The sequence below is a fragment of the Ptychodera flava genome, chromosome 7, assembly GCF_041260155.1.
Source record: "Ptychodera flava strain L36383 chromosome 7, AS_Pfla_20210202, whole genome shotgun sequence".
Classification (NCBI taxonomy): domain Eukaryota; kingdom Metazoa; phylum Hemichordata; class Enteropneusta; family Ptychoderidae; genus Ptychodera; species Ptychodera flava.
The window spans coordinates 34,528,592-34,553,544 of NC_091934.1; the positions used below are offsets into that span (position 1 = coordinate 34,528,592).

At 39.0% G+C, this 24,953-nt stretch overlaps 2 protein-coding genes across 2 annotated transcripts in view; one reads left to right on the forward strand and one right to left on the reverse strand.

Annotated features, from left to right (window-relative positions):
* Positions 1-1,807, forward strand: part of LOC139137382 (peroxisome biogenesis factor 2-like) — a 38,166-nt gene extending 36,359 nt beyond the window's left edge. The window contains exon 7 of the mRNA XM_070705438.1: positions 279-1,807. Within this exon, the coding sequence (XP_070561539.1) occupies positions 279-377 (99 nt within the window). The 3' untranslated portion in view covers positions 378-1,807. The remainder of the gene's footprint in view (positions 1-278) is intronic.
* Positions 1,808-1,890: 83 nt separating this feature from the next.
* On the reverse strand, positions 1,891-24,953 carry LOC139137383 (WAP four-disulfide core domain protein 1-like). The gene is made up of 6 exons (XM_070705439.1): positions 24,489-24,953; positions 5,854-6,076; positions 5,448-5,489; positions 4,348-4,389; positions 3,202-3,344; positions 1,891-2,184 (listed from the first exon to the last, which is right to left on the reverse strand). The coding sequence occupies exons 1-5, from the start codon at positions 24,618-24,620 to the stop codon at positions 3,205-3,207; spliced, it is 579 nt and encodes a 192-aa protein (XP_070561540.1). The 5' UTR covers positions 24,621-24,953; the 3' UTR covers positions 1,891-2,184; positions 3,202-3,204.

The following is a 24,953-nucleotide window of genomic DNA, read 5'->3' on the forward strand; positions in this document are numbered from 1 at the left end:
CTTCATAGTTTTTGCCAAATCTGTTGGACCTATTTAGTATGCAGTACTGATGAAATGGCTTTACGATATGCCAGCACAATATGTAATTTCTTTTAGAGTAAATGCTCAAATAACCAAACAAACAAACAAACAACTAAAATGCATAAGCATGCCTTACTCTTGATATATTCTTGTCATTCTTCCTGACTTCTTGTTTGTTTTGTTTTCAATAGAGTACTGATGTTTTGTTTGTTTTCAGCAGAGTACTGATCTGTTTTATTTTGCTTTGTTTCCAACAGAGTAATTATCTTGCAGACTCATCCTACACATGTCCACTGTGTGGTCAAGCCATTGAAGATATCAGCCAGATACAACCTGTGAAGTGTCAACTCAGGTAGCAGTATGACCAAGAAAACATCAACCTTGTAACTGAATGTGTAACAACTGGGTCCACGTGCAAGACTACAGCCAGACAGGAGCGTCATTTTACCATTGAAAAGATTTGTCCTGGATTGATAATGCAAGTTGATGGAAATTTTCAGAATTTAGATACTGAAATCCCTGCGATAAGTTTTCAAACAGTCAGAGTTTCCTCAGACAGACTTTTACATGGCAACTAATCGGGTGACTTCAGACGAGTGATAACAAGGGGAGTTTCTAATTCAATTTTTTGGCATGTTCAGCAGCTCGGAATGTTTCTAGATTATTGGTAGACTGTAAGTATTCACAGCAACTTAAGGAGCCTGAAACTAAGGCTATTGAGCAGCTGATTGGCCGTTTTGAAATGATTCACTAATGTCAGTGATATTCCTCCAACCAATAAGCTATATGCTTCCGAGACAGTGCACATGGCCGGAAGATTTTTTGAAGGGGCAAATGCAGTTGGCCAAAATCAATGAGTATCTGATCAATCGACAGTTTTCAGCTGAAAACAGACACGCTTGACCAATAATGTTGATTTTTAGTATTCTTGTGCCACTGGATTAAGTTTACATACTGTTCGTCTACAAATTTGAACATTTGAAAAAAACTTAAATAATTATTGGTCATGATATACTAATGAATGTACACTGACAACAGGTAATAATTTACTAACTGATGTTACCCACAATTCTCCTTGATTTGCACATGACCAGATAGCTCACTGAACTGAAGCAAATTTCTTCTGTGCACAGAATAGCTTGGTCTAAATTTCAGAATTCTGACAGCATTTTTTTGATGATCATGTCTTTCTGGTTTCATGAATATTAAAGAGATCAATTCCGTTTTTGCAGAGGAGATAGCAATGTTGTAATTTTGTCAACAAATGTTTTTTGATAGTAATACTCGATATTTTCAAGGGAACTTAGGGAATAAGTCGCATCTGTGATGACAAAGTTCACCTAAAAAAACGTAGAATTTCTGGCACTTACAAACATCAGCTTTTACTTCAATTCATTCTTGAATTTGTAACAATTTTGATAATTTCGGAGTACAATTTTAACAGATAATCTGGAAATTAAATTTTAAGAGTAAATTGTTCAGAAGTGAATAAAATTGAGTGAGTCCTTATCAAACAATGTCTGAGGGCACAAATCAAGGAGAATTGTGGGTAACCTCACCTACTGTGCTAGTGCCTTTATACCTAACCAGAGAGAGCCATTTGCCTGATGTCAGGAGGGGCACATGGTCTCGTTCAACCAGGGCCAATAACTCACATATTCATGCAATATCATGAACTACACCATGATAGTGAATAAAAAATTACAACATAACATTAAGATTATCTAAACGATAAATTTTCAGATGATTTCATAATTTGTGAGAACATCATTGAAATACCATACAAAGAAAAGAGAAATGAATGAACGAATTTCTTCTTAATGAAGACAGAACAAGAGAGAAATAATATATGACACTTTTTGAAATGTATTTGATCAGAAATGAAATTTTATTATACCAATGTTTCAGAGTGCGCCTTGTCAGTTATACGGTACATTATAGAATTGCAGTGCACAGTACATGAAAAATACCCTGTCAAAATTCATTTTTCCCAGAAAAAAAATACGTCTTTTTAAAACATACCAGGAATTTCAGTGTAAATGAATATCAAGAAGAATAAAGTGCAATATTGAATATTTTTAATAAATGTTTTCTAATCTTCCCAAAAAAAACAAGAAAATGTGTTATTTTTTTATTTCAGCTGTCTCTTGATGCAGTATTCACCTGGTTAAGAAAGGAAAAAAGAAAGGATATATTATTATTACCGTAGTGTTGAAATCTGGAAGCAGGAATTTTAAACGTAGGGTAGAATGCGCCTCGGAGACAGATATTAGGACTCAATTTTTTACAATACTGTTTTGGCCTCCAACTTGTGTGGACTGGTTTTGAAGATCATTAAGACAATAGAGTTTCCTCAGGCTTGTTGTTTTGGAAATCAAAATTTTAATTTTTTTCCCTTCAGAGTTAACACAGGGATGGCTGCCAAGCCATTTTGAATTTCGAGCGTCGGTAAATATTGGGTAATTTGTTTCTCTATTGCCAAAATTTGCACTGTGACCCCCTATTTTTATTCTTGATATGATGCCAGAATGGTCGAAAGTTTGCTTTAGGAAAGTTGCAAAAGTGTAAGTCGTTCATTTTTGAGGCGCAAACTATCTTAACTGTTTCACCCCCGTTTCCCTCTCTAGAGGTCCAACTTTACCATAGAAAACAGTGGGATTGGCTCAAACCATGGTTAAAACGGATTAAGAAAGGGGTATAAGTATTTGCTGGATATTCATCATATATCATGTGTATTATATGTATGGCATTTATGTTCCATTAGGTCAGTGTGTTTCAAATGAGCAGAACAAATATGCATCTTCAGTTTTGGAACATTCTCAAGCACTGAGCTGCCTGTCATCATTTTACAAGCAATGTCTCAGCTAGCCTTCATGTGTCTTTACTTCTGATGCACGCTTTTGCTCATACCAGGTCCATACCCTCAAAGTTACCTACAATTCCAGGACTTTTAAGGACTTTTTCAGCAATTTTTCAGAACTTTTAAGGTACTTTCAAGCTATTTTCCAGATAAATTTTTTATAATATATCATTTTGATATGCCTTTTAACACATATATCTGTTTACAATATCACAACTGATCGTCTCGTCATTTGTGAAAATTGTTGGTGGATAGAGGTGCGCATACAGACACACACAGACTCAATGGCCATAGTTACACTGGTATATATATGCAGTCACCTGTCAGTGTTGTTGGACACAGATTCCTCTGTTGGGTATACCATGTTTTGGATCACCCTCGTCTTCGATGTGACACACAAAGCCAGTTGGACAACCTGGTTCCATAGTGCCATCTTTGAATACAGTGGTGCTGCATAATTCTTCTGTGATTTTGAAAAGCAAGAGAAAACCTCTCATCAGTATGTCTTGGCGCACATGTGTGTGTGTGTGTCTAGGTGTGGGTGAGGATGTGAGTGTCTGGGTTGGTGAGGGGTGGGGATGGGTAGGTCTGTTTGTATGTGTGATTTTTTTCCAGACTATCTGATGGTTTAAAAAATCTTCATTGTCTTAATCTCTGGGTATTTCAGTCAAATACTTATGGTATATTCATCAAATACATCTATAATTTCTGGTAACCGTTGTCAAAGTACCACAAATACCCTGTTTGCAAGATGACTTTCGGTAAATTTAGAATGATCCACAGAAATGTTAATTGTCTTGAATCTGAAACTGCACTGAGATAGGGAGATCACTATTTAATCACTTATTAATCCACTAAGTGACATGACTGCTACCAGTAAGTGGGTCAATGTGAATAATTTCATAATCTAAACATTTCAAATCATTAACAACATTCACATGAAGATATAGTAATCTCTCTCTGAAAAACAATGTCTGTATGTATTCAGAGAATGTGAGTTCATCAAAAGCTTACTTTTGCTTTGTTTGGTTGAATGGTTTCGGACAGTGCTCAGTTTAAACGTAAGATGCACCTTGAAACAGATTTTTTTTAGACTTTCTCAAATTTTTCCTTGAAACTTTAAACCATTCAAGTTCATCATCAAGATACCTTGCAAAATTTTTGATTAAAAAAAAACGGTTTCCGAAATTTATATTTCAAATTCATAGTGGGTGGGTGCTGTATCCTTTATAAACTTTACAGGGAAAATTCAAGGTGTCGTCTCAAAGCAAAAAACCAATGCTACTGAAAATGAGTTTGAAAGTACATTGTATGAGGATGGTTTTACATATCACATTACCAACGTGATATTCTAACCCCCTAGTTTTGGATAGGGCTAGGGATAGGTCAGGTGTTTTCCCAATTAGGTCATATACCCTGGTTACTGGACAGCATCAGAGGGAATGGCCACTGTAAACACACAATACCTGAGAATGGTTCCTCTGGTCCATTGATAAGCAAAGAATACCCTGTGTATGAAAGAAACATGTTGTAAGAAAGACAAATTATCGAATCAAAAAGGAGTAACAATGGTACTGATGTCAATACAAGCTCTTAGGAAATTACCCTCCATGGTGAAATATGTCACCCTACAATGGTGCTCTTTACAAATCTTTTGTGTCGTAGGACAAACATAAGGATAAAGAAGGCCTCGACCTGTCTGTGAGGAAAAGTGCAGACCAGTATTTTCACTGCTCGGGTGACTGTTATGGAATCAGCAAACAGCAATGATTGTCAGAAAGAAGTGAAATTTTCAAAATTCTTTTGAAAACTTTTAATTTATTGTATACCACTCTATCTGTCACCATGGCATCATGATTTGAGTGCATATTTATGCAAATCCAACACTGTTCTGATCAAACGTTGAAATGAAGGGCATGACACTAGGTCTCTCTGTTCTTCTTTGATTCTACAGCCTCAATCCCAAAGTAAACTTCTAGTCTGCGAGGTACTGACCCCTTTCCATTTCCACAGCACAAGGACTAGACATTCTCAATCAAACTACTCATCAATCAGAGCCTTAGTACCTGCAGGTTACATTCATTAATTCATCCGCTACAATATTCCTTTCACACTCCCCAGCCCAATCCCAATCTGAAAAGTCCAACCTTTGACCCATGGAAAGTGACAGGGTTATACCAGAAGTTGACAAAGGATGGAACAGATTTAATGAGTGTGAATAGTCCAAGAAAATGTAATATTAAGATCATAATTATAATATATCAACATCATTATAGTATTTCATCAGGATTTAGCTTCCTTTCTGCTAAAGCAATACTTGAAAACATCACTGAACGTGTACGAATTATATTTGGAATATTTATTATACTATCAGTATATATTGGACTGCTATGTCGAGTATAATTCATACATGACCTGTGATTTTTCTAGTTCTACAGAGGAAAGGAAGCTCTAACCCAACGGAAAACCATTTTGATATTAAGAATATTCACATTCATAACATAAACTTTTCTAAGACTATACACTTCTTGTGAAATCATGAGTATAGAGGAATCTATGAACTCACCAAAGATGTTTTGTCTTGGAGGTTCCTTTATCCAATCAACGACTGAAATTTAGAGAAATTAAACGATTTATTATCGGGCATAGAACCCTTAGGTTTTAATAGAAATTATGGGTGGGCAATTATGTACTGCAATAATACTCTTATGTTAGAAACTACGCGCGTAATTGCCAGAATATGAAATATTCACAATTTCGTAGCTCACCTTTGTCCAAAGATTTTCAAAACGTGTGTTCTTTGACAACTTTTCTCGTGAAAGAAAATCTGAGCAAAAACGCTCTGAGCTTGACCTACAACAAAGTATTTGTGCATGACTTTGGACAAGTTGTGCAACGATTGCGGGGTGTTCATCGCGTGGGGACGACCCACTAAAACAATATAAGAGATACATGCTTCACGTTATATTTACCAAGAGGTGGCATCATTGCTGTCATGCACGTATACATGCATCCGTTAAAACAGCAGACCGTGTCTCCGCTGCAATCGCTTGCGGCAGAACAAGCAGTCTTTTGACAAGCGTCTTCTGGAAACTTTTCTGGCGACGGTGGACAGCGCCCTCTTTCGTGGTGTTTATGATGATCATGATGATGATGATGATGATGCTGCGAGGTGTGGCCTCTGGAACGACGTTCCTTCAAGAGAACGAGACAAAATTTTAAATCCCGTAAACATCATTTATTTACTGCTTATTTAGGGACACGAAGATGGGGTAACCGATGCCTGTTATAGAAATAACGGGCGACGCGCACACCATTAACATTTATGGCAAGGACGAGAGTATGCGCTCAGACCTTTACTACTTTCGAAACATTGATAAAGCAAATCGCAAATGTTTTGTGTACGAGAGACTGACAAGCAACTGTGAAGTACCCATAAAGAACGACGGTCGCTTTCTCATATAGTATAAGACGTGTGTATGTGAATGATACTAAGTTAATAGTTATTGAGCAAAACGTTCTGTTCGTTTCAGTAAAAAAGTCGCAGTAGAGCGCATGTGCCTCGTCTGCTGCGTTGCTGTTCGCTAGTCGAGGTGAATAATTCGTAAAACCAATTAAAACACCATGATTTTAATCGACCCAACATAGTAAGGATGTAGTAAATATTATCCCTGAGGAAGACAATATGAATAATGCTTTTTTTGTTTGGTATTATATATTACACGTTTATTTGTTTAATTATGTATATTTTTATTTATTTATTCGTTTGTTTATTATCTATCTGTTTGTATGTCTCTAGGTATATCTCTCTATTATATAAACACATATATATTTATATATGCATGCATATGTATAGATGTATATATAGAGATATATCTATGTATTACAGATGCATGTATATATGAATGTGTGAATACACGAATATATATAGATGTATTTCGTTGTTTATTTGTTGTTTTGTAAACAATGTGCAGCTCACAGCATCCATTGCCGGCAAACTAAATCAGCATATATCAATAGCAGTTTCTTCATAGTCATTTTATATCGTGTAGATCGCAATTGTAGTCTTCACCTATGTCAGCTGACTGACTTTCAAATCACTTTCGTTGGCACATTGAGGGGTCCACTGAGGACCATTCCTGATGCTGCATGGGCTGTGAAAATCCTGCACTTTGTTCCTCACTTACCTCCCCCTTCCTCCCACGTTTTCGTTTCATTTCACTTCTATTTCAGCGTGACCTGACCTATATCTTGTGTGCAGAAAGCTAGGGTCGCCAATATATAAGATGAGTTTTCGGCCGCAATACCAATCGCTAAATCGCTCAGGTATTTTAAGTGCCCCTTATTACCATGGGGGTTTCATTTTGCTCACTTCAAAACCATCCTCAGAATGCCTCGCAGCAATTCACCATACCAAAAATAACACGGCGTTCTCCTCAACTTCAGGCCAAGGCCAACGTTGCCCGCGGAGAAAGGTTTTTGGAAATCGTTAAAGAGGCATTTGTTCAGTTTTTTCTTAATTTTTCAGTGTTAAACTTTGTAAAAGTAACTCCACCTATGCAAATCTCGGCCTATACGGACAAAAATGCAATTTTGTAACCGTTATTAATATCATGAAGAAACGAAGAAAAACAGACATTTGGGAATGCTGGGGCGCCCCCGTGCGATCAATGAGCAACTAATGCCTAATGCTTCTGCCAATTGCAGCAATTGATCGTAGAGCAGAAATCTTGCCACAACTTTCTTAACTACTTTCCAAATTCTACAGTTCTTTTCAACTGTTACAATACTAGAATGTGGCATCGTAAAAGGACAACGGTCGCTACTATAGATTCCGTAAAGTCTTCCCGCGAGGCAATCCGTTATATTACGCAACGTCCACTTTACGAATGACCAGTGCATTCACGAGTCCGTGCTGTGAGGTAATACATATGCAGTAACTGTAGGGACCTCGAAATTTTCCGTTTATTAGGCCCCATTCTCTTGTACGGTTATGGTAACTTTTAGGAGAAAAATGGACATGATGACTTCAACTCTTAAAAGGGTTGCAATTACTAAATGCTTTGGAAAATATTTACCTACAAATGGTAGGAGGCTGACATTGATTTTCTTATGATCCGTGTAGACTCCATCCCTTGAGCTCAGTTGATACAGCAAACAATACAGGTGCCGTGAATTTTACTTCTCTGGGTCTTTTGTTATGGTTTTTATTGTTCTCCTGGTCCGATACAAACTAACTGATTTTGGGTATAACAGAAAAGACGCCCAACTTTTGTGCAACTGTTACTATTGTTCAGAAACAGCGGTGAAAGCTAATCTAAATAACTTGGTATTGATGGGAGGAGAGAAGAGGTTTGCATCTCTTTCACGCTGGTAATATTATTATCTCTAGCTTTCGGAGAAGATTTGTAGATCTCGCGTATGCTAATACTTTACTCCAATAATTCATCACAATAACAGATGATCTTTGCTGATTATCCGAACCACAGGCGTACGGAATGTTTCCTAGATCGTCGTCGGATGGATAGGGACTGACACTGTACTGTGAGGCCGAAGGCCGAACCTCGGTACTGTATAAGAATACAAGGTATGTCACGGAAAAATCGACCGGTGGCCCAAAACAAACGAAATAAAGCATCTACCTCAAAAAAATTACATCGACCGGTCGGAAATACCTTCAAACTTTCAAATCTTTACTCTGGTTACAGAATTCTTTCAAATCTGCCAGTTATGGGCGATAATTGACTGTCCGGCGAATACTCGCACTTGCATTGCCACTCCGCCATTTTGAATAGCTTTTTACACCCAAAAGCCTTTGCGAGTGGACGAGTGACCCCGTAAAGAGTTTGTTTACAAATGAACATCACGCTGCCGAGGCAATGGTTTGCGTTGATTGCCTTGTTGCCAGATAGCTGAAGTTGTATTCACTGACAGTATGAAATTTACCTAACGGTTAACGGTTGAATTTAGCGGTTGTGGGGTCACGGGGTCACTCGTCCACTTGCAAAGGCTTTTGGGAGTAAAACAGCTATTCAAAATGGCGGAGTGGCAATGCAAGTGCGAGTATTCGCCGGACAGTCAATTATCGCCCATAACTGGCAGATTTGAAAGAATTCTGTAACCAGAGTAGGGGGCCTAAAGATTTGAAAGTTTGAAGGTATTCCGACCGGTCGATGTAATTTTTTTGAGGTAGATGCTTTATTTCATTTGTTTCGGGCCACCGGTCGATTTTTCCGCGTCATACCTTGTATTGTGATACAGTACCTCGAGGTTCGCCTTCGCCTCACGGTGCATGCAGTGTCCGTCACTTCCCATCCGACGACGATCTAGGAAACATTCCGTACGCCTGTGATCCGAACCATACTTCTTAGACATCAACATTTATATGATTACACACACAAGATTTATGTAAACCCGGGTTTAAGTCAATACGATTGGAATCTAATTTGGGATAATTGGATGGTGAGTATCGTTGATATAGTGCAGAGGAATTCGCATTTACATTCGCATTTATTCGCATAAGTCTGAAGTCTCATAAATATCACATAAAGTAAAGTGAAGGAATAAGTTTAGCAGGCATCTATGAATTTCAAAACATTTTTCCACGGTGTCACTTTACCTACAAGTAAATGCTACATTCGATGGTGGAAAAGCTATCCTAATATTAAACACACTATCTAAAAATTCACGTGTTTATACGTTGCCTATGTACTCTTCACCAAAACCAACCGGTGGAGGAACGTGACAGATTACATACACAGTCATCTGTTCAATATAAATGTCTGACTGTACTCAATGTGCTTAATAGACACACGACATTACGTGTCAAATATGTCTCACAGAAGAATAATTACTGACATTTTTCATAATAGGAAATCTATGTTATATTTTTGGATGAAGCGATAAATTTGATAAGATCCGGCAAGCAGCCAACATATATCAGCGAAGTGGCGCGAGGAACAGGCAGAAATAAGTTTGGTTTGCGACAGCAAGGTTAATCAGGTTAATACAGTAAATTATGTCAGAGCGGTGTATTGATAGCGCGAATACAGCGATCTGATTGGTGGAGAAGTGATTGACCGCATGATATATTCGCGATATTGCACGGTTGGAACGCGTAAATATGCTATGCTATCGTAATTTGAACGACATTTACCTAGGGCGGCCGACAGCTGTTCGCCGCTAACCTACAGCGCTCTTTTTGGGTTTCAACTATTCCATTCCGAACGGGATATCCAAAACCATGTGACCTATTGAAATGCCTTTCACAAACTTGAAAGAGATAATACTATAGATGATACATGCAAAATTTGAGTAAATTTCAGCTCAAACGGTGTTTTACTTCTGGAGGTGAAGATTTTTAAAGATTAAATTGGTATTTTTCGAAAATCCAATATGGCGGCCAAATCACGTGACCGATCCAAATGTCTTTTACAAACTTGAAAGAGATCAGCCTAAGGATGACATGAGTAAAATTTAAGCTCAATCGGTGTTTTAGTTCTGGAGAAGAAGATTTTTAAAGATTAAATTGGTATTTTTCGAAAATCCAATATGGCGGCAAAATCACGTGACCGATCCAAATATCTTTTACAAACTTGAAAGAGATCAGCCTAAGGATGCATGAGTAAAATTTAAGCTCAACCCGTGTTTTAGTTCCGGAGAAGAAGATTTTGAAGATTAAATTGGTACCTCACCCGACTAATGTGCGATCCAACCTATTAACGCCCTCACTGTTCAAACATTTCCCATATAGTTTACCACCTGCTTATCCCCTTTCCATCAGGGATATTCCAGAATTGAACCAAATCATCTACTTACGCTATCGACCATTTTAAAGTCACCTACAATGGAATGGAATTAGATCTCTATATATTAAACATGGGAAAATGTGTCCTCACATTCGTTCCCCGGCAACTATACATAGCTTACGTACGACATTTGCTCTCCCGGCCTGTTAGGATATTGCTCACCACCATCTATGGCTTTGCCAACTTTGTCGCTGCCCCTGATTATATAGGATGTACATGGCACGTCGCGATAATCATGTACTGATGACAGGCAGGGCCGGGGGCGAGCTTAGCCGTTTACAGACACCGAAGGAATATGGTCAAGCCGTTTACAGACACCGAAGGAATATGGTCAGATCCGATGGAACTGGATGTCTGATGACAGTTCCTCAATTAGATACATGAGATACGTGCACGTTCTTCGATAAAAGAATCTCTGAGTGGGGTCTTGTCCCAGCCTATTTCATTACACATTCTTCGTGTCCAGGAATATAACGTATATGAATGAAATGCGAATCATGTCTAAAAATAAAACACTGTCTTTTGTGAAGACAGGCTGGTGATCGAACAATGTTGAGAGGTCCCCTAAATGCTAAACAAGGATCCTACAAAATTAATTAAGTCAGGGCAAACAAACCTGGCTGGATGGAGTTGTGTAAGTATGCAGCGCAGCTTGCGTAATATTACACGAATAGTTAGATCACCGCTAAGAGAATGGCGGCATCAATGTTTTGATCATGCCAGGCCTTCCTTCGGAGAGTTTCTGTTAAAAACAGAACCTTCGATATGTTCAGATGAATTGAGATGTATATCTACAAACTGCACACGTTCGCGAAAGATTTCAGAAATTTCATCGCGTTGGAGCTACCGGTGATGAAAATGAAATGAATTCCCCGGCTGCGTTGAACACCTTTATTCATAAATCTCTAGAAAAAGTCCCTATGTTTCAATGAAATTATCTGACGATGTAGCTTTAACATGTTCGGTGAATTTCCGTTTTTCACTGATTCCAAAATCGAGAGGTTAGCCATTAAGCCGATTTCGAGAAACTGTGAACAAGGGTGCTTTTTGCATGTGAGCGGCAATTTGAAGATATTTAGATTGACCGCAGCAGCCAAACACTTCACAGCTCACTCTAGCCACTCCTTGGAAATTTCCGATCAATGGTCATGCATCTAATTTCCGAAGTTGAAGTTGTCGTACAGTAGCGACCACAGTCACCTGTGATCTATTCAGCTCTGGGTCTATGCGCCCAATAGACGTCTGTCCGTACCATGCATATTCCTGAGAGGAAGACATATGTACAAACGTCTATGGGGCGCATAGACCCACAGCTGAATAGATCACAGGTGACTGTGGTAGCGACTGCATGTGTGAGCGCCGAAGTGGTTTTTCAAGACTTTACATTCCTATTGTGTCAGATGGACAATGCCCCGTGCAATTCATTGACAGAATTTTTACTTGCAAACTAGCTCTTTCAACACTGCACTGCCCACCGAAGAAATTTAATCTGAACACCAGGAACACTACGAGCAGTCATGACTGCAAGCGAACACTCCACATATCAAATCAAATCCTGCGGAAGTGCAGGGGAAATTCAATCCACACATTTGCGGTTGTAAAGTGAGACGCAAAACCACCATACTATCAATAAACGCGATGAAAGACGGGTGTTGAAATGTGTAGTGAACAAGATTTGTCGGCGAGAGATCTCTCCCTTGGGGCGAGTTCCATTCATGTACTTTTCATGCAGCTTTTGACGGCCTAATTCTTGGACAACCGAGCACATTAGTGGAGTCAAGCCTGAATAAGTGGTATTGGTCTCATTTGAAAATCATCAAAGCTACCTCCAAGTGGCTGTGTTTCACTCCATCAATGTGCGTCTACCTTCAAGGAACGATGATAAATTACGCCCGATTCTACCGAAAGCACACTTCACTTCATTTTGGTTTATAAGAATTTTTTTTTTATTTCTCGACATCCGGATGCTTTCTTAAGTTCATCAGCCAAGTTTATCTATGGTCAACCAATGCCTTCTCATGTGTGTGTGGAAGAGACGCGTGTGTGCGCTAAAAACGTGTCATATTTAAACTTTAAAATTATACATCTGTCTGTTAAAAAGTGTACATATAGATAGGGTTGCTCTTGTTACAAAACCTATCAGAGCATTGCGAATGAACAAACGATGACAATTGAGATATTAATGACTTGCATTATCGTTTATTAGCATATCAGATGTGACAGTGTCACATATTAATTAATATCTTGCCTGAGATTTACTAAAATTTATAAATCATAACTAGTTTATGACTGCAAATTAAGTTGTGCTTGTGAGAACCGATCAAAGTGTAAAAACATTTGATATAAATTAAACGCGATAAATCATTCTCGGTTGTTCCGACGGGTGACAGGACAGCGCCCTCAGTAAATCCAGTACGCTATTTTGTGGCTCTATTTCTTGTGCACATTCATAAAATGTACCACAGACAGCAAAAAGGCATCTACCACAAACTTTGCGTGTCAGTCTCTTTGTAAAACAATATATACATTTCTAGAAAATGAAGAAAATTTAGCTGAGTTGTGTGTTTGATATTCATTTTCTTTGTAGAAACGAAAGGGACTTTCTGACTTGTGGCAGGCAGGCTGGCAGGCAGGTAAGTGTGTATGTATGTATGTATGTATGTATGTATGTATGTATGTATGTATGTATGTATGTATGTATGTATCTATCTATCTATGTAACCTGCCTGTCTGTTTATCTATCTATCTATCTATCTATCTATCTATCTATCTATCTATCTATCTATCTATCTTTCTATCTATCTATCTAATAGATCTATTCACCCATCTTTCTATCGATCCTTTTCTCGTTCGCTGTCGATAACACTATCATGACAGACATGAAATCGATAGGAACTTCAAAGTTATTGTCTAGAATCTAACCAGTCAGACGTTTTAGGTTGGGTTTGTAGAGCCATCGAAGATTTTAGAGTGAAAAGCTACGGATTCCTCTGCAAAGCGGCAATTTAACTGAGAGAACACTTGAAAGTAAGACAATAATGATGTAACTTCATGTGATTAATGGGTTCAACACGAACACGTGAAAAGCATTGAGTCAACGCACTCACAGATGGCATTGAAAGTGGTCGTAAAACCCCCTTTAACAGTTTGGTATGTGTTGATTTACTGTGATGTCTTCATCCCATAACCTTCTCAATGTGCTATTATTCGTGCGATTGGATTTTGACCGTCACTCCACTGACAATACAACGGGTTGTAGCCTCGTGGGAAAACGGCCGGGAACTTATCATAACGGGCCACACATGCGTGTGTATGTATAGGTGTGCTAACGTAGAATTGCTTATTCAGAGAAGAATAGCAAATACATTAAAGGACACGAGATGCTAACTCAACAAGTGGGTGCTAAACCAAAGGCAAACATGTTTTTCCATGGTATTATAGTGGTGAGGATTCGGCGATGTCGATTGGATAACGACTTTAACCGAAGACCGTGTCTTCGGCTTCGTCAGGAGAAGAAATATCGGGAAAACATTGTGTTCGACTAATAAACACTGAACGTTGAAAGGGAAGATGACAATTAATATAGCATGTAGTTTTAGTCCAGGCCGAAGACGACCTATTACTATTAGCTTTTACGACGTACGAACGCCACACTTTTCGGAGATTGTGTTTATGTTTTCAAGTTGTCGTAACGCTCAGTTGTCGTTTCGCATTTAAATAAATTTGTTGCCGTTAACAATTTGCGTAAATCTTTACTTAGTCACAGTAAAATTGGCATCGACAAAAAATACTTGAGAACTCTAATTTCACGGGCGAATTGGAGCGAACATCTGAGACTTCTACGCTGGAATGTTGAACATCGCTGTAATTCCTGACGGCTATTCCACTCTTACCATGGCGTTCTTTCTCATATTTAAATCAGAGAAATACTGTACCTGACTGTGAGATTCATGCAAGTCGTAGGCGTTGGTTGGCTGCCGCAGAGTGCGGGCTGGATTTTCTTTGTGGTGTAGCGTTTGCACACGATGCAATGCAAAGGACACTGGCTAAAGGTTGACCTCCAAATTTACCAACTCGACTTTCTCGATTTCATTAAGTACGGCAGGCTATAGCCTCCGAAAACATTTTGCATCGCTAACATACAGAATGCACCTCGGGGAACTCAGGCTCAGTTTTTTACAATCTCGTCAACCGCTTGTGGGGTCTCATTTTGAGGCTCTTGGAGTAAAGGAAAGTTTTCATCTTCTTAGTTTAGGCCATTCAAAGAATTTTTTTTGTTTATCGTCCTTGGATTTTTGAATAATCTACCAGCCAGCCATGGAAAAAAACAAACACAGACAAAAAACACAAGTGTATTACCATAAGCTAATTTTTCACTTGGTTTCCTGGGAAAAGAATATTTTTATTTGTAATAGTGTTAACATTGTGTTTGTTTTCTTGATTTTCTCTGAAAACCTATCAGTGAGCACACGGACGGCAAACGAAGAATGAAAATCAAACGCTAAAAAATTCTCCATAGAGTAAACACCAGGGTGGCGGCTATTTTGAATTTCAAATATCGGTAAACGCTAGGTTGTTTGTTTCTCAAGAACACAAATTTGCACGGTGACCCCTGATTATTATTCTTGCTTTTGTTAACAGAAAGTTGAAAGTTTGGGCAAACGTTTAAGTCTTTTAGTTTTCGGGCACACACTACGTTAAACACTTAAAGTAATATGCACCTCGAAAGTGAAAGACTTAAACTTTTGCTCTAACTTTCCTCAAGGAATCTTTCAATCATTCTCTTTCAAAATCAAGAATAAAAATAGGGGGTCACCGTGCAATTTTGGTACTAGAGAAACAAATAACACAAGATTTACTGATATTAGAAATTCAAAATGGCCGCCATCCCTGTGTTAACTCTATGGCGAAAAATAAAAATTTTCGAATTTCGAAAATCTAAGCCGGTGAAAAGTTTTCTTTCACCAAGAGCTTTAAAATGAACCCCCACATGTTGTATATCAGGAGAGAACTGTAAAAGTTTGAGAGTCCGAATGTCTGTCCCCGAGGTGCGTTCAACCTTAAATGGAGTTTAGTAAGCTTGAGTTGTAACCATGGTTTACCTTCGTCTTTACTGTGTCAGTTTGTTTCGTTTCGAAGAACGTCGAGATCTTTTCAAATGTAGACACTCTGATCAATATTGCTTACATTTCAACATTATAATCCGGTATACTCTATTCGAGACTTACAACATCATGTCTAACTTGATCTTATACGTGCAATTTTCATACTAGACGTTTTTCATTCATAGCCGTCCGTCTGGACTTTACTTTTGTTTATCGATGCATATGTAAACAGCGAGTAACTTGAAATACTTCTTACGAAATGCTCGCACACACACAATTCAAGGACTAGCGGAAATTGCATTGAGATTTATTGACACGAAAAGTCCAGCTCTTCAAGGTTTTGAAAGTAAATAACTGTGGTCTCGCCAAGAAGACCTTGCCTCGCGGCCTCAATATATATTAAAGTGCGACCTTTTTATCAGTGATTGCGTGATCGTGTCGGTTACATCATGTTTCTTTTTGAATTCAGTCTCGCCGACTTCATTAATTACGAGTGGATAAGTCGGGCTTCGAGAAACACTTGTGTACAGTGCTTTTAGTTCATCAAGGCTAATCTGCTGAAGATCGCAATTGGCGATTGGATTGTAAAATGCTTAAATATGCTCGTGGTGTAAAAAGATGTATAGAGGGGCAATGCGGGCGAATACACGGAACCCGTTTATTGGCCTGTTCTGAAATCCAGAAGGACCCTTGATCGAGTGATTTACGGTACATTCAGTGTGAACATCAAAAAACGACTATTCCCTTAACCTATTATTCAACAGACGATAAATCTTCCTAGCTTTCATCTTTGTCATCCCTCTTGTCTTACTTCGTTATCACCAAGTACGTGACGCAGCGGACGAACGGTGCTTGAACTTACGATCCTTCAAGGTTCCACGACGCGAAACAGGAATATTACCTTAAGACCACAGGGAACTTAGTAATCTTGTTGTTGTTGTTGTTGTTGTTGTTGTTGTTGATGGTGGTGATGATGATGATGATGAACATAATATAAAATATTAAAAAACAATGTCTCATTCCTTGCTGTTGTTTGTCGATGTTGTAGATAATTGTAAAAGAAAACTGTAATCGTGACCAAAAAACGACGTAGATCGCCCAACGTCACTCCCGTCCTATTATACAAGCAAGGGTGGAATCGAGATGCCCCTGATCAAGGCTCATCAGCCACCTTCAAGGCCCAGAAAAAACACCCCATTCACGAGCGATCGATTGAAATGTGCTATCATAGGCACTGAAATTTATCTCACTGACCTAATTTGGGCTTCACTTGAACTACCGACCTGCAAACGAGTGGAAAAACGGCGATTTCCAAGTCGTACCCGGTCAAAATCGATCACATTTGAACTTCCCGGTCGATGGTGACGGCGCTTTCGTCACTGGGCATTTAAATTGACCAATTGGGGGCCCTGTAAAGGCTGCTTCGGCCAGCCGATTGTTTATGTTTCAATGCTCCCTGCTCGTACGCGTACATGTACGTGTAACGTTCAAAAGTACGCGAAAAAGTAGAAAAACCTTCATAGTCATGCAGATAAACGGATACTTACCAACACTTTGTCAGGAAATCTGCCATTTTACGTCAGGATATACTGTCGATAGTTAGAGCGTACACTTCCGGGTATTTGAATTCCCCCCCCCCCCCCCCCCCCCGTTACAAGGATACAAGCGTAATCAACATCCGGGCTCGTACTTGAGCGAGTGTACATTGTCGTTGTGAATGAGTATTCCAGGTGATAGTTTACAGTAAATGACGGGTTGATTTGTCATTGGTATCTATATAAGTATTATTCTACAAGAATGGAAATTGAATGAAGTTGAGACGGCGAAGTTTAAACTGTAGTGAAATTTGCGTTGGGACAAGCCTCCTCATGTATTGGTAATGAGAGCTGGCCGAAGCAGCCTTTACAGGGCCCCCAATTGGTCAATTTAAATGCCCAGTGACGAAAGTGCCGTCACCATCGACCGGGAAGTTCAAATGTGATCGATTTTGACCGGGTACGACTTGGAAATCGCCGTTTTTCCACTCGTTTGCAGGTCGGTAGTTCAAGTGAAGCCCAAATTAGGTCAGTGAGATAAATTTCAGTGCCTATGATAGCACATTTCAATCGATCGCTCGTGAATGGGGTGTTTTTTCTGGGCCTTGAAGGTGGCTGATGAGCCTTGATCAGGGGCATCTCGATTCCACCCTTGGTTGTATAATAGGACGGGAGTGACGTTGGGCGACCTACGTCGTTTTTTGGTCACGATTACAGTTTTCTTTTACAATTATCTACAACATCGACAAACAACAGCAAGGAATGAGACATTGTTTTTTAATATTTTTTTATTATCGTCATCATCATCATCATCACCACCATCAACAACAACAACAACAACAACAACAACAACAACAACAACAAGATTACTAAGTTCCCTGTGTTATGACCGGTACGTACTGGATGAAGCAAGCGTCAACGCGCTAGTTCCCAACAGGAACGAATTCACCCCCCCCCCCCCCCCCTTCCCGGTGCACACAGATATCTTCGGCTGCATGCATTATTGCTATGTTCTAGCTGAGGTGATGACAATGTAGGTTGCTTTCAACTTCGTCGGTGCAAACAAACTCATCGCGGTTGGCTAGCAACGGACAAAGCATCTCTTGTGTTTATGTAAGCTAGGTGACTAAGTGTACAGTTCACGGCTTCTAACGCACCAATCTATGAAATGTGAGTCTTGTGAAATACAGCTCCGAACTTAAAATGCAGCGAGTAAGTTTAGACATAAAGAATTTGTGTTCGACGCGTTACGCTCGAGCAATGAGATGATTACTGAAGGGCGCGTCCTTGTTTCGTTTTGGGGGAGGGATTGTTCTCGAATTGAGCAATCTATATCCTATGTAAAGCGAGAGGGTATCGTACCGTTTATGAGATCCTGCACGTTTTCATGGTATTGGTCGAAAAATGTTGTTTGCTACATCAATGTACCTCGTATACTTCTCAGCCAGACAACAAATCTTCAAACATCCGTTAATTGATCTAAGACAACAAGCGCCTTGAAAGCTTTCCTAGCGCATTCAAATATACATGTACCGTGTGTACACGAGTTTGAGTGTGTTAATGACGTTTTGAAAAAACGCTACCTTTCGTGTTTATGTGAGGTGTAAACTGCACAGAAAGCGATGATATCATCTTTTTTGTGAGCCTCGAACCCACCTTCGCCCTGAAAGAGCACTTTCACTTCTAAATGGCTGCCGGGAAAATCATATTCGAACGAACTTCAGCCCTCGGAAAACACTCCAGTGCCCCACCCTCCTCCCCTCGACTTCATTAACGACCAGTTAGGCCGCGTTCAAAAAAATAGTGGGGGGGGGGGGGCTGGAGGAATTCAGGGGGAATTCGAAAATTTTTGGGGTAGTCGAGGGGGGACTTGAAAGTTTTGCTCTGCCTATAGGGGGGGGGGGGACCTGAAAATATTTTGACTCCAAACATTTTGATGTCGTCCAATGGTTCTAATGTTAGTAATAATTAAACAAAATCTAGAACCGTTTTGTCATATTTTATGTCTTTAATCTCGAAAAAATCTAAAAATGTATGAATGCCATTAAATTTTCGTAGAACAAGTTGGCCTTGTAATGGGGCAGGAGCTACAACTCTTGATAATTTTTCAATATTTCTATGCAATGTATCAAACACAGTTTCTTGGTGTCTCTCTACAGCATGCTGAAAAACACAATATTCAGTTTGTCAACAAAGCCCGTTTGTCTAAATATTGGTGATAATTGAATGATGCAAATGCACGGTACACGTAGGCTGTGTTGGCAAGCTGAATACTGGATAGCTCAACATTCTGTAGGGAATAGAACAAGAACACAATTGTATAAACTGAACAAAATATTGTCAAAATAAAAGTTAATACAACTACTGCCCTGCTACTACATACTGGCAGTGACAGTGATACATGTAGCTCAGACTCTGATGTAGTTTAAGAAGAGTTTCGGTCATTGGACACTCAATTGACAGTGAAACATACATCTACTTGTACACAAGATCAAGCCAGAGAGCAACACATAGAAGACTAGGGAACTAACAGTTACCATGGATTTTTGAATTCTGGCATATGAGAACAATAAAATATTAGAGAAAAAAGATGGGGTCACCATAATTGATCTTATACAATATACGGTGAAAAGTCGGTTTTTCTAAAATCACTTAAAATCAATATATAAAACCATTTATTTCAAGTTCATTCAGTGAATGAAATTTTCACATCTCATTATACCAAGAACACAAAAGTAAAACTTTGAAAAGTAAAGACTCTAATTTAAAGGGAAAAATGTGTGACTAAATGGAATCTTGTATTTTTTATCAAATTTGCCATTATTACACCCAAAATTTCTGAGAATTTCTGAGATTAAAACATTAATTTCGTGGAATATTTTAACCTTCCAGTATTGTCAATTTTGTAAAACATTTTATAAGTGGCATCTAAGTTGTATATGTCTTGTACTTTTGAAAAAAAAAATTGGTAGGTCACTGTGCTCATTTTTTCACAATTTGGTTAAACGTAACTAGATTGTCATTTTGTGTGCTTTTCAGCTGGTGCCATTGAACTGGCCAGAGTTGGATAAACTCAAGTCGGCTTAGACTGAGAAATCCAAAAAGTTCACTGATGCATTTAAAAATGAATCAATTTAAGAACTTGCCCTAGGTATATGGCTCTACAACCTGCTGATAAGAGATAGTGTTGAACATTTGCATGCAGAACGACACATTACATGTTTTTTTTTACTCTGCGTGAATTCCTAATAAATATGCGGCTATATGGTAATTTTGGGGGACTTGAAAATTTTTGAGGGTATTGAGGGGGGATCTGAAAAAAATAAGATTTCAATCGCGATTCCTCAGCCCCCCCCCCCCCCCACCATTTTTTTGAACGCGCCCTTACTGGATGACTAGTCAGTCTCGTTACACCCTTGGTGGAGTGTTAAACATGTACTGCTATGATTTCACATATTGTGAACTTTTTCCCCTACTGGTGCACCTCTCTATGCTTAGGTTTGTTTTGTGCCCAAGATCACAGTATGTGACGACAAGGTTGTAGTCCGTATATTACGTCGCGTATATCATAAACATAGTAGTGTATAGAGCCTCAAACATCAGAACTCAATGTTTCTATTATACTAATATTTTGAAAAGGCAGCGCGTGTGTCCTGTTTAAATATTGAGCCGACCAACATACTCTAGCGTCTCGAAGGACAACAGTCGCGTTATTTTATGAACGCGGTGACATTGCTGGAAGAGGTCCGACGGAGAGGCCTTACAGTATAAACACCAGCAGCGATTTTAGAGCCGAACTAGTAATTTCGCCTTGGCATCTCGTGTGCCTGTAGCCATCGGTGGGCCGTGGCACGTAATATCTAGGTCAGGGGTCACTGGCTTGAAAACTGAACGACATTATTCATATTTCACGAGGACGGACATCACGAATCCTATATGAATGCTGATTAATGGGACACATTTTCAAATCATTCAACGTTTATTTATAACCATGGTAATGTGCAAAGTGCCAGAACATGGCTGACTTTTTTTAGATCGATGGAAAACGTGCCGGTGATCAACCTGAGTTATTAGGTTACAGAATTTTTGAAATTTAGAATGAACAGGATAAGTTTAGAATGAACAGGATAAAATATGCTGCATGAAAACACGCGACATGTCAGATGTAAATTGAGGCGTGATACTACAAAATACTCATCACATAGGAATGTAACATATTCAACGATTCATCTATCATTAGGTTAAAAGATGCTTGCGTTCAATTTAAGGACCAAACGAAGGACAAAAGTTTGCGTATCACGCTTCAGACTGAGATTCGCAGTGTGGCTGGTAGGGCATCAATGGTTAGGTAATCTTGTTGAGATAGAGCCTTTACATTGAAGGTGCGGTTTGTGAAGCGAAAACGGGGCTCCTTCATTTCAAACAAGACGTCATCTAACCATGGATGTCCCTTCATACCTCAATGATCAAAACGACAACGGAGTCCCTTGAGATTGTAAATATTGAAGTTGTTGCCGTTTACCAACATCGTTTGTTTGCCTTCGAAATGATAGAAGAAGAAAAATTATATATATATATATATATATATATATATATATATATTATATATATATATATATATATATATATATATATTTTTTTTTTATATATAAATATATATATATATATATATATATATATATATATATATATATATATATATATATATATTAGTTATGAGGGCTCTATAACCAATGTCACGTCGTCACGGAAGAGAGAGAGAGAGAGAGAGAGAGAGAGAGAGAGAGACAGACAGACAGACTTATAAAGAAAAGATCGTACACGAACCGACAAACCATGTCTCTGCCACTTGTAGAATTGCCATCCGTAAATTGCGAAGTACTGAGTTTGATCTCTGTCAATAGAGGAGAAATCCGTGATAATGTCAGGCCTCTACTGAGCCTGGCAATTTATGGCCGTAGAAATATCGGATAACATGGAAGCGTGTAGTTGCGGTGACGGAGGAAATTCCTGCACTGAGTGCAGGGCAGGGTTAGTGGCCCCCAGGGGAGCTGACGTGGTTAACGCGCACACGAGCGACGGGTTCCATGTCAGTTTTAATTTCACACTCTACGTCTCCTATGTTTTCGACGCAACCGCAAGGAAAGCATGGTTCCTGCTTTCAAACGGATAAAAAATATTTGTCCGCGTGTCGATCCGAGTGCCGCCTGAAAAGGGCCATCTACTTCTGATGTTGATCAACTTTGCTCAGCTCTCAGTATGTCAACAGTCGGCATTGATGACGTAATGTTCAGACATAGCCGAGAACAACAATGTCAATGCTGATAGACATTACAATACGAATTATAGGTATTTCAACATGCTTTTTTGCGGTTGCTTCAGTAAATTAAAGCGACTGTCATACTTACAGTTACAAGATAGAATACGCCGTGGCAAAGATATTCGGGTTTTCATTTTTTCAATATTTTTCTGGTCTACCATTTGAACATATAGGGGCTTTCAGAGTATAGGTGCTTTTGGCGTAAGAAAAATTTTCATCGTCTCAGATTTTCGAACATGAAAATTTTATTTTTACTTATAGAGTTAACACGGGGATGGCGGACATTTTGAATATCAAATATCGGTTAATATAGGTAATATGTTTTTCTAGTAGCAGACTTTGCATAGCAACCTCTGATTTCTTATCTTGGTTCGGTAAGAGAATTTGAAGTTTCATCTTTGACTTTTCCTCTTACCAGTAGTAAGTATGTATATATATATATATATATATATATATATATATATATATATATATATATATATATATATATATATATATATATAAATATGTATGTATGTATGTATGTATGTATGTATGTATGTATGTATGTATGTATGTATGTATACAATGAAACTGAGCACACATCGATTGTGTTTGGTACCTATTACTTGAGTTACCTATCTAACGATCGCAGGAACGCATGAAGCTAGAGTAATACGTACCAAACATAATTGATGTGTTCTCAACTTCTCAATTTCTCTGCAGCCCTGCATCAAGCACTCTACGCCTCTGAGAAGATACAAGCAAGTTCTCTCTCTCTCTCTCTCTCTCTCTCTCTCAATATAGATTATAAATTTATATAGATAGATGTTTAGATAGATAGATTGATCGATTGATAGAAATTGGCAGAATTTAACAAGAATTAACATCCGAAAGCCTGGCAATGTCTCATATAGTGTGTGTGATTCAAATATACATGGAATTAAAATGATTGAAGAGAAAACAGTTATGATTGATTACTTTGGTCACCAAAGCTGAAGAGTTCAGAGCACGCTTTGCAAGGCTCTTACAGTCGCGATACGCATCTCCTCGCCATGGTCCTTTCGTGTCACAGAGAATGTGTGACTCGCTGAATAGAATACATTGTTCAAACTGCACAGGGCGTTATTTGGAGATTTGAAACCACAGGGTGTTGTTGTGGTCAATTTTTGTTGTTGTTACTGCTGCTGCGGTTGAACTTGGCACGATTCTGTCGGCAACGATCAAATGCGATGTACCAATAGCTCGGGGGTTAATACAAAAGCTCTTGTTCCGCCCCGCCCTTACAGGTAAACTATTATCTGACTAAGAACCTGAAGTCAGATATCTGCCAGACACGCACACGGATCGTGTGAGCGTAGATTCCCTTGATTATTTAACGGGTTTTGAGCATGCAACCTGGCCTAATCAAGCAGCTTAACGTTTAATTAAATAATCAATGCGTTTGACATGGAACTAGATATCTTTTAGTTGTAGTTCGTGTCTGTTCTTACACTATAATGTGTGTTCACATAGTGCAGTCTATTAGAGACTCTTGTGGTGCAATCAATGTTTGGTTTGTTGGTAAGGTACTTGTCGGCACTGTCATGGGAAACGAAGAAAATCTATGAATGGTGACCATTACACAGATATGGCGCGAGGCCCCTACAAACTTAACTCATAAGTCAAACACGGTCAGAACTATCTCGACTATCAACGCTGGTGATATCAAACTCAAACTGAAAATTTGTTCGCAGGATCCCCACAGCTGCTTTTAAAAATCTTTAAACGGCTATTCCTTGGGTCGGTGTGCCTTCTAAAAGATTCTGAAAAACTATCAGTTCCTATATCAAGACAGGAATTCGTAAAGTATATACTCACCGACTGCGCACCTAGACGATGCGGTTCCAGTAATCGAGATAAGGGGGAATCGTTGTTGAGAGCTCTACCGGCGACCGTCTCGCACACCGCGAGAGCCAACACTAACAGCGACACGATTCTACACCAATCCATAATTGTCGTCGGCACGTCGAGGTTAATTCCTAAACGCGGTTGTATTTTCTGGCTTCGGCGGACACGTACACTCACTAGGAATCGATTTAGAGGAACGGCGGGCTTCTTAGACACGCTAGAGATATCCTGTACATCTCTGCTTGATATCGCTGCTTATCAGTGTGTAACACACGGCACAAAGAGCCTTCGTATAGAGACCGCTTTACGCCCGGTCGCTGGACCACTGCTATGCAATAGCCTCGTCTTGAATTTCAAGCTCGAATTCCTCACCTCCAACAAAACTATATTCAGTCGTGGAGCTAGAGCGGGAGTTGCACAAAAGGCAATTTGTAT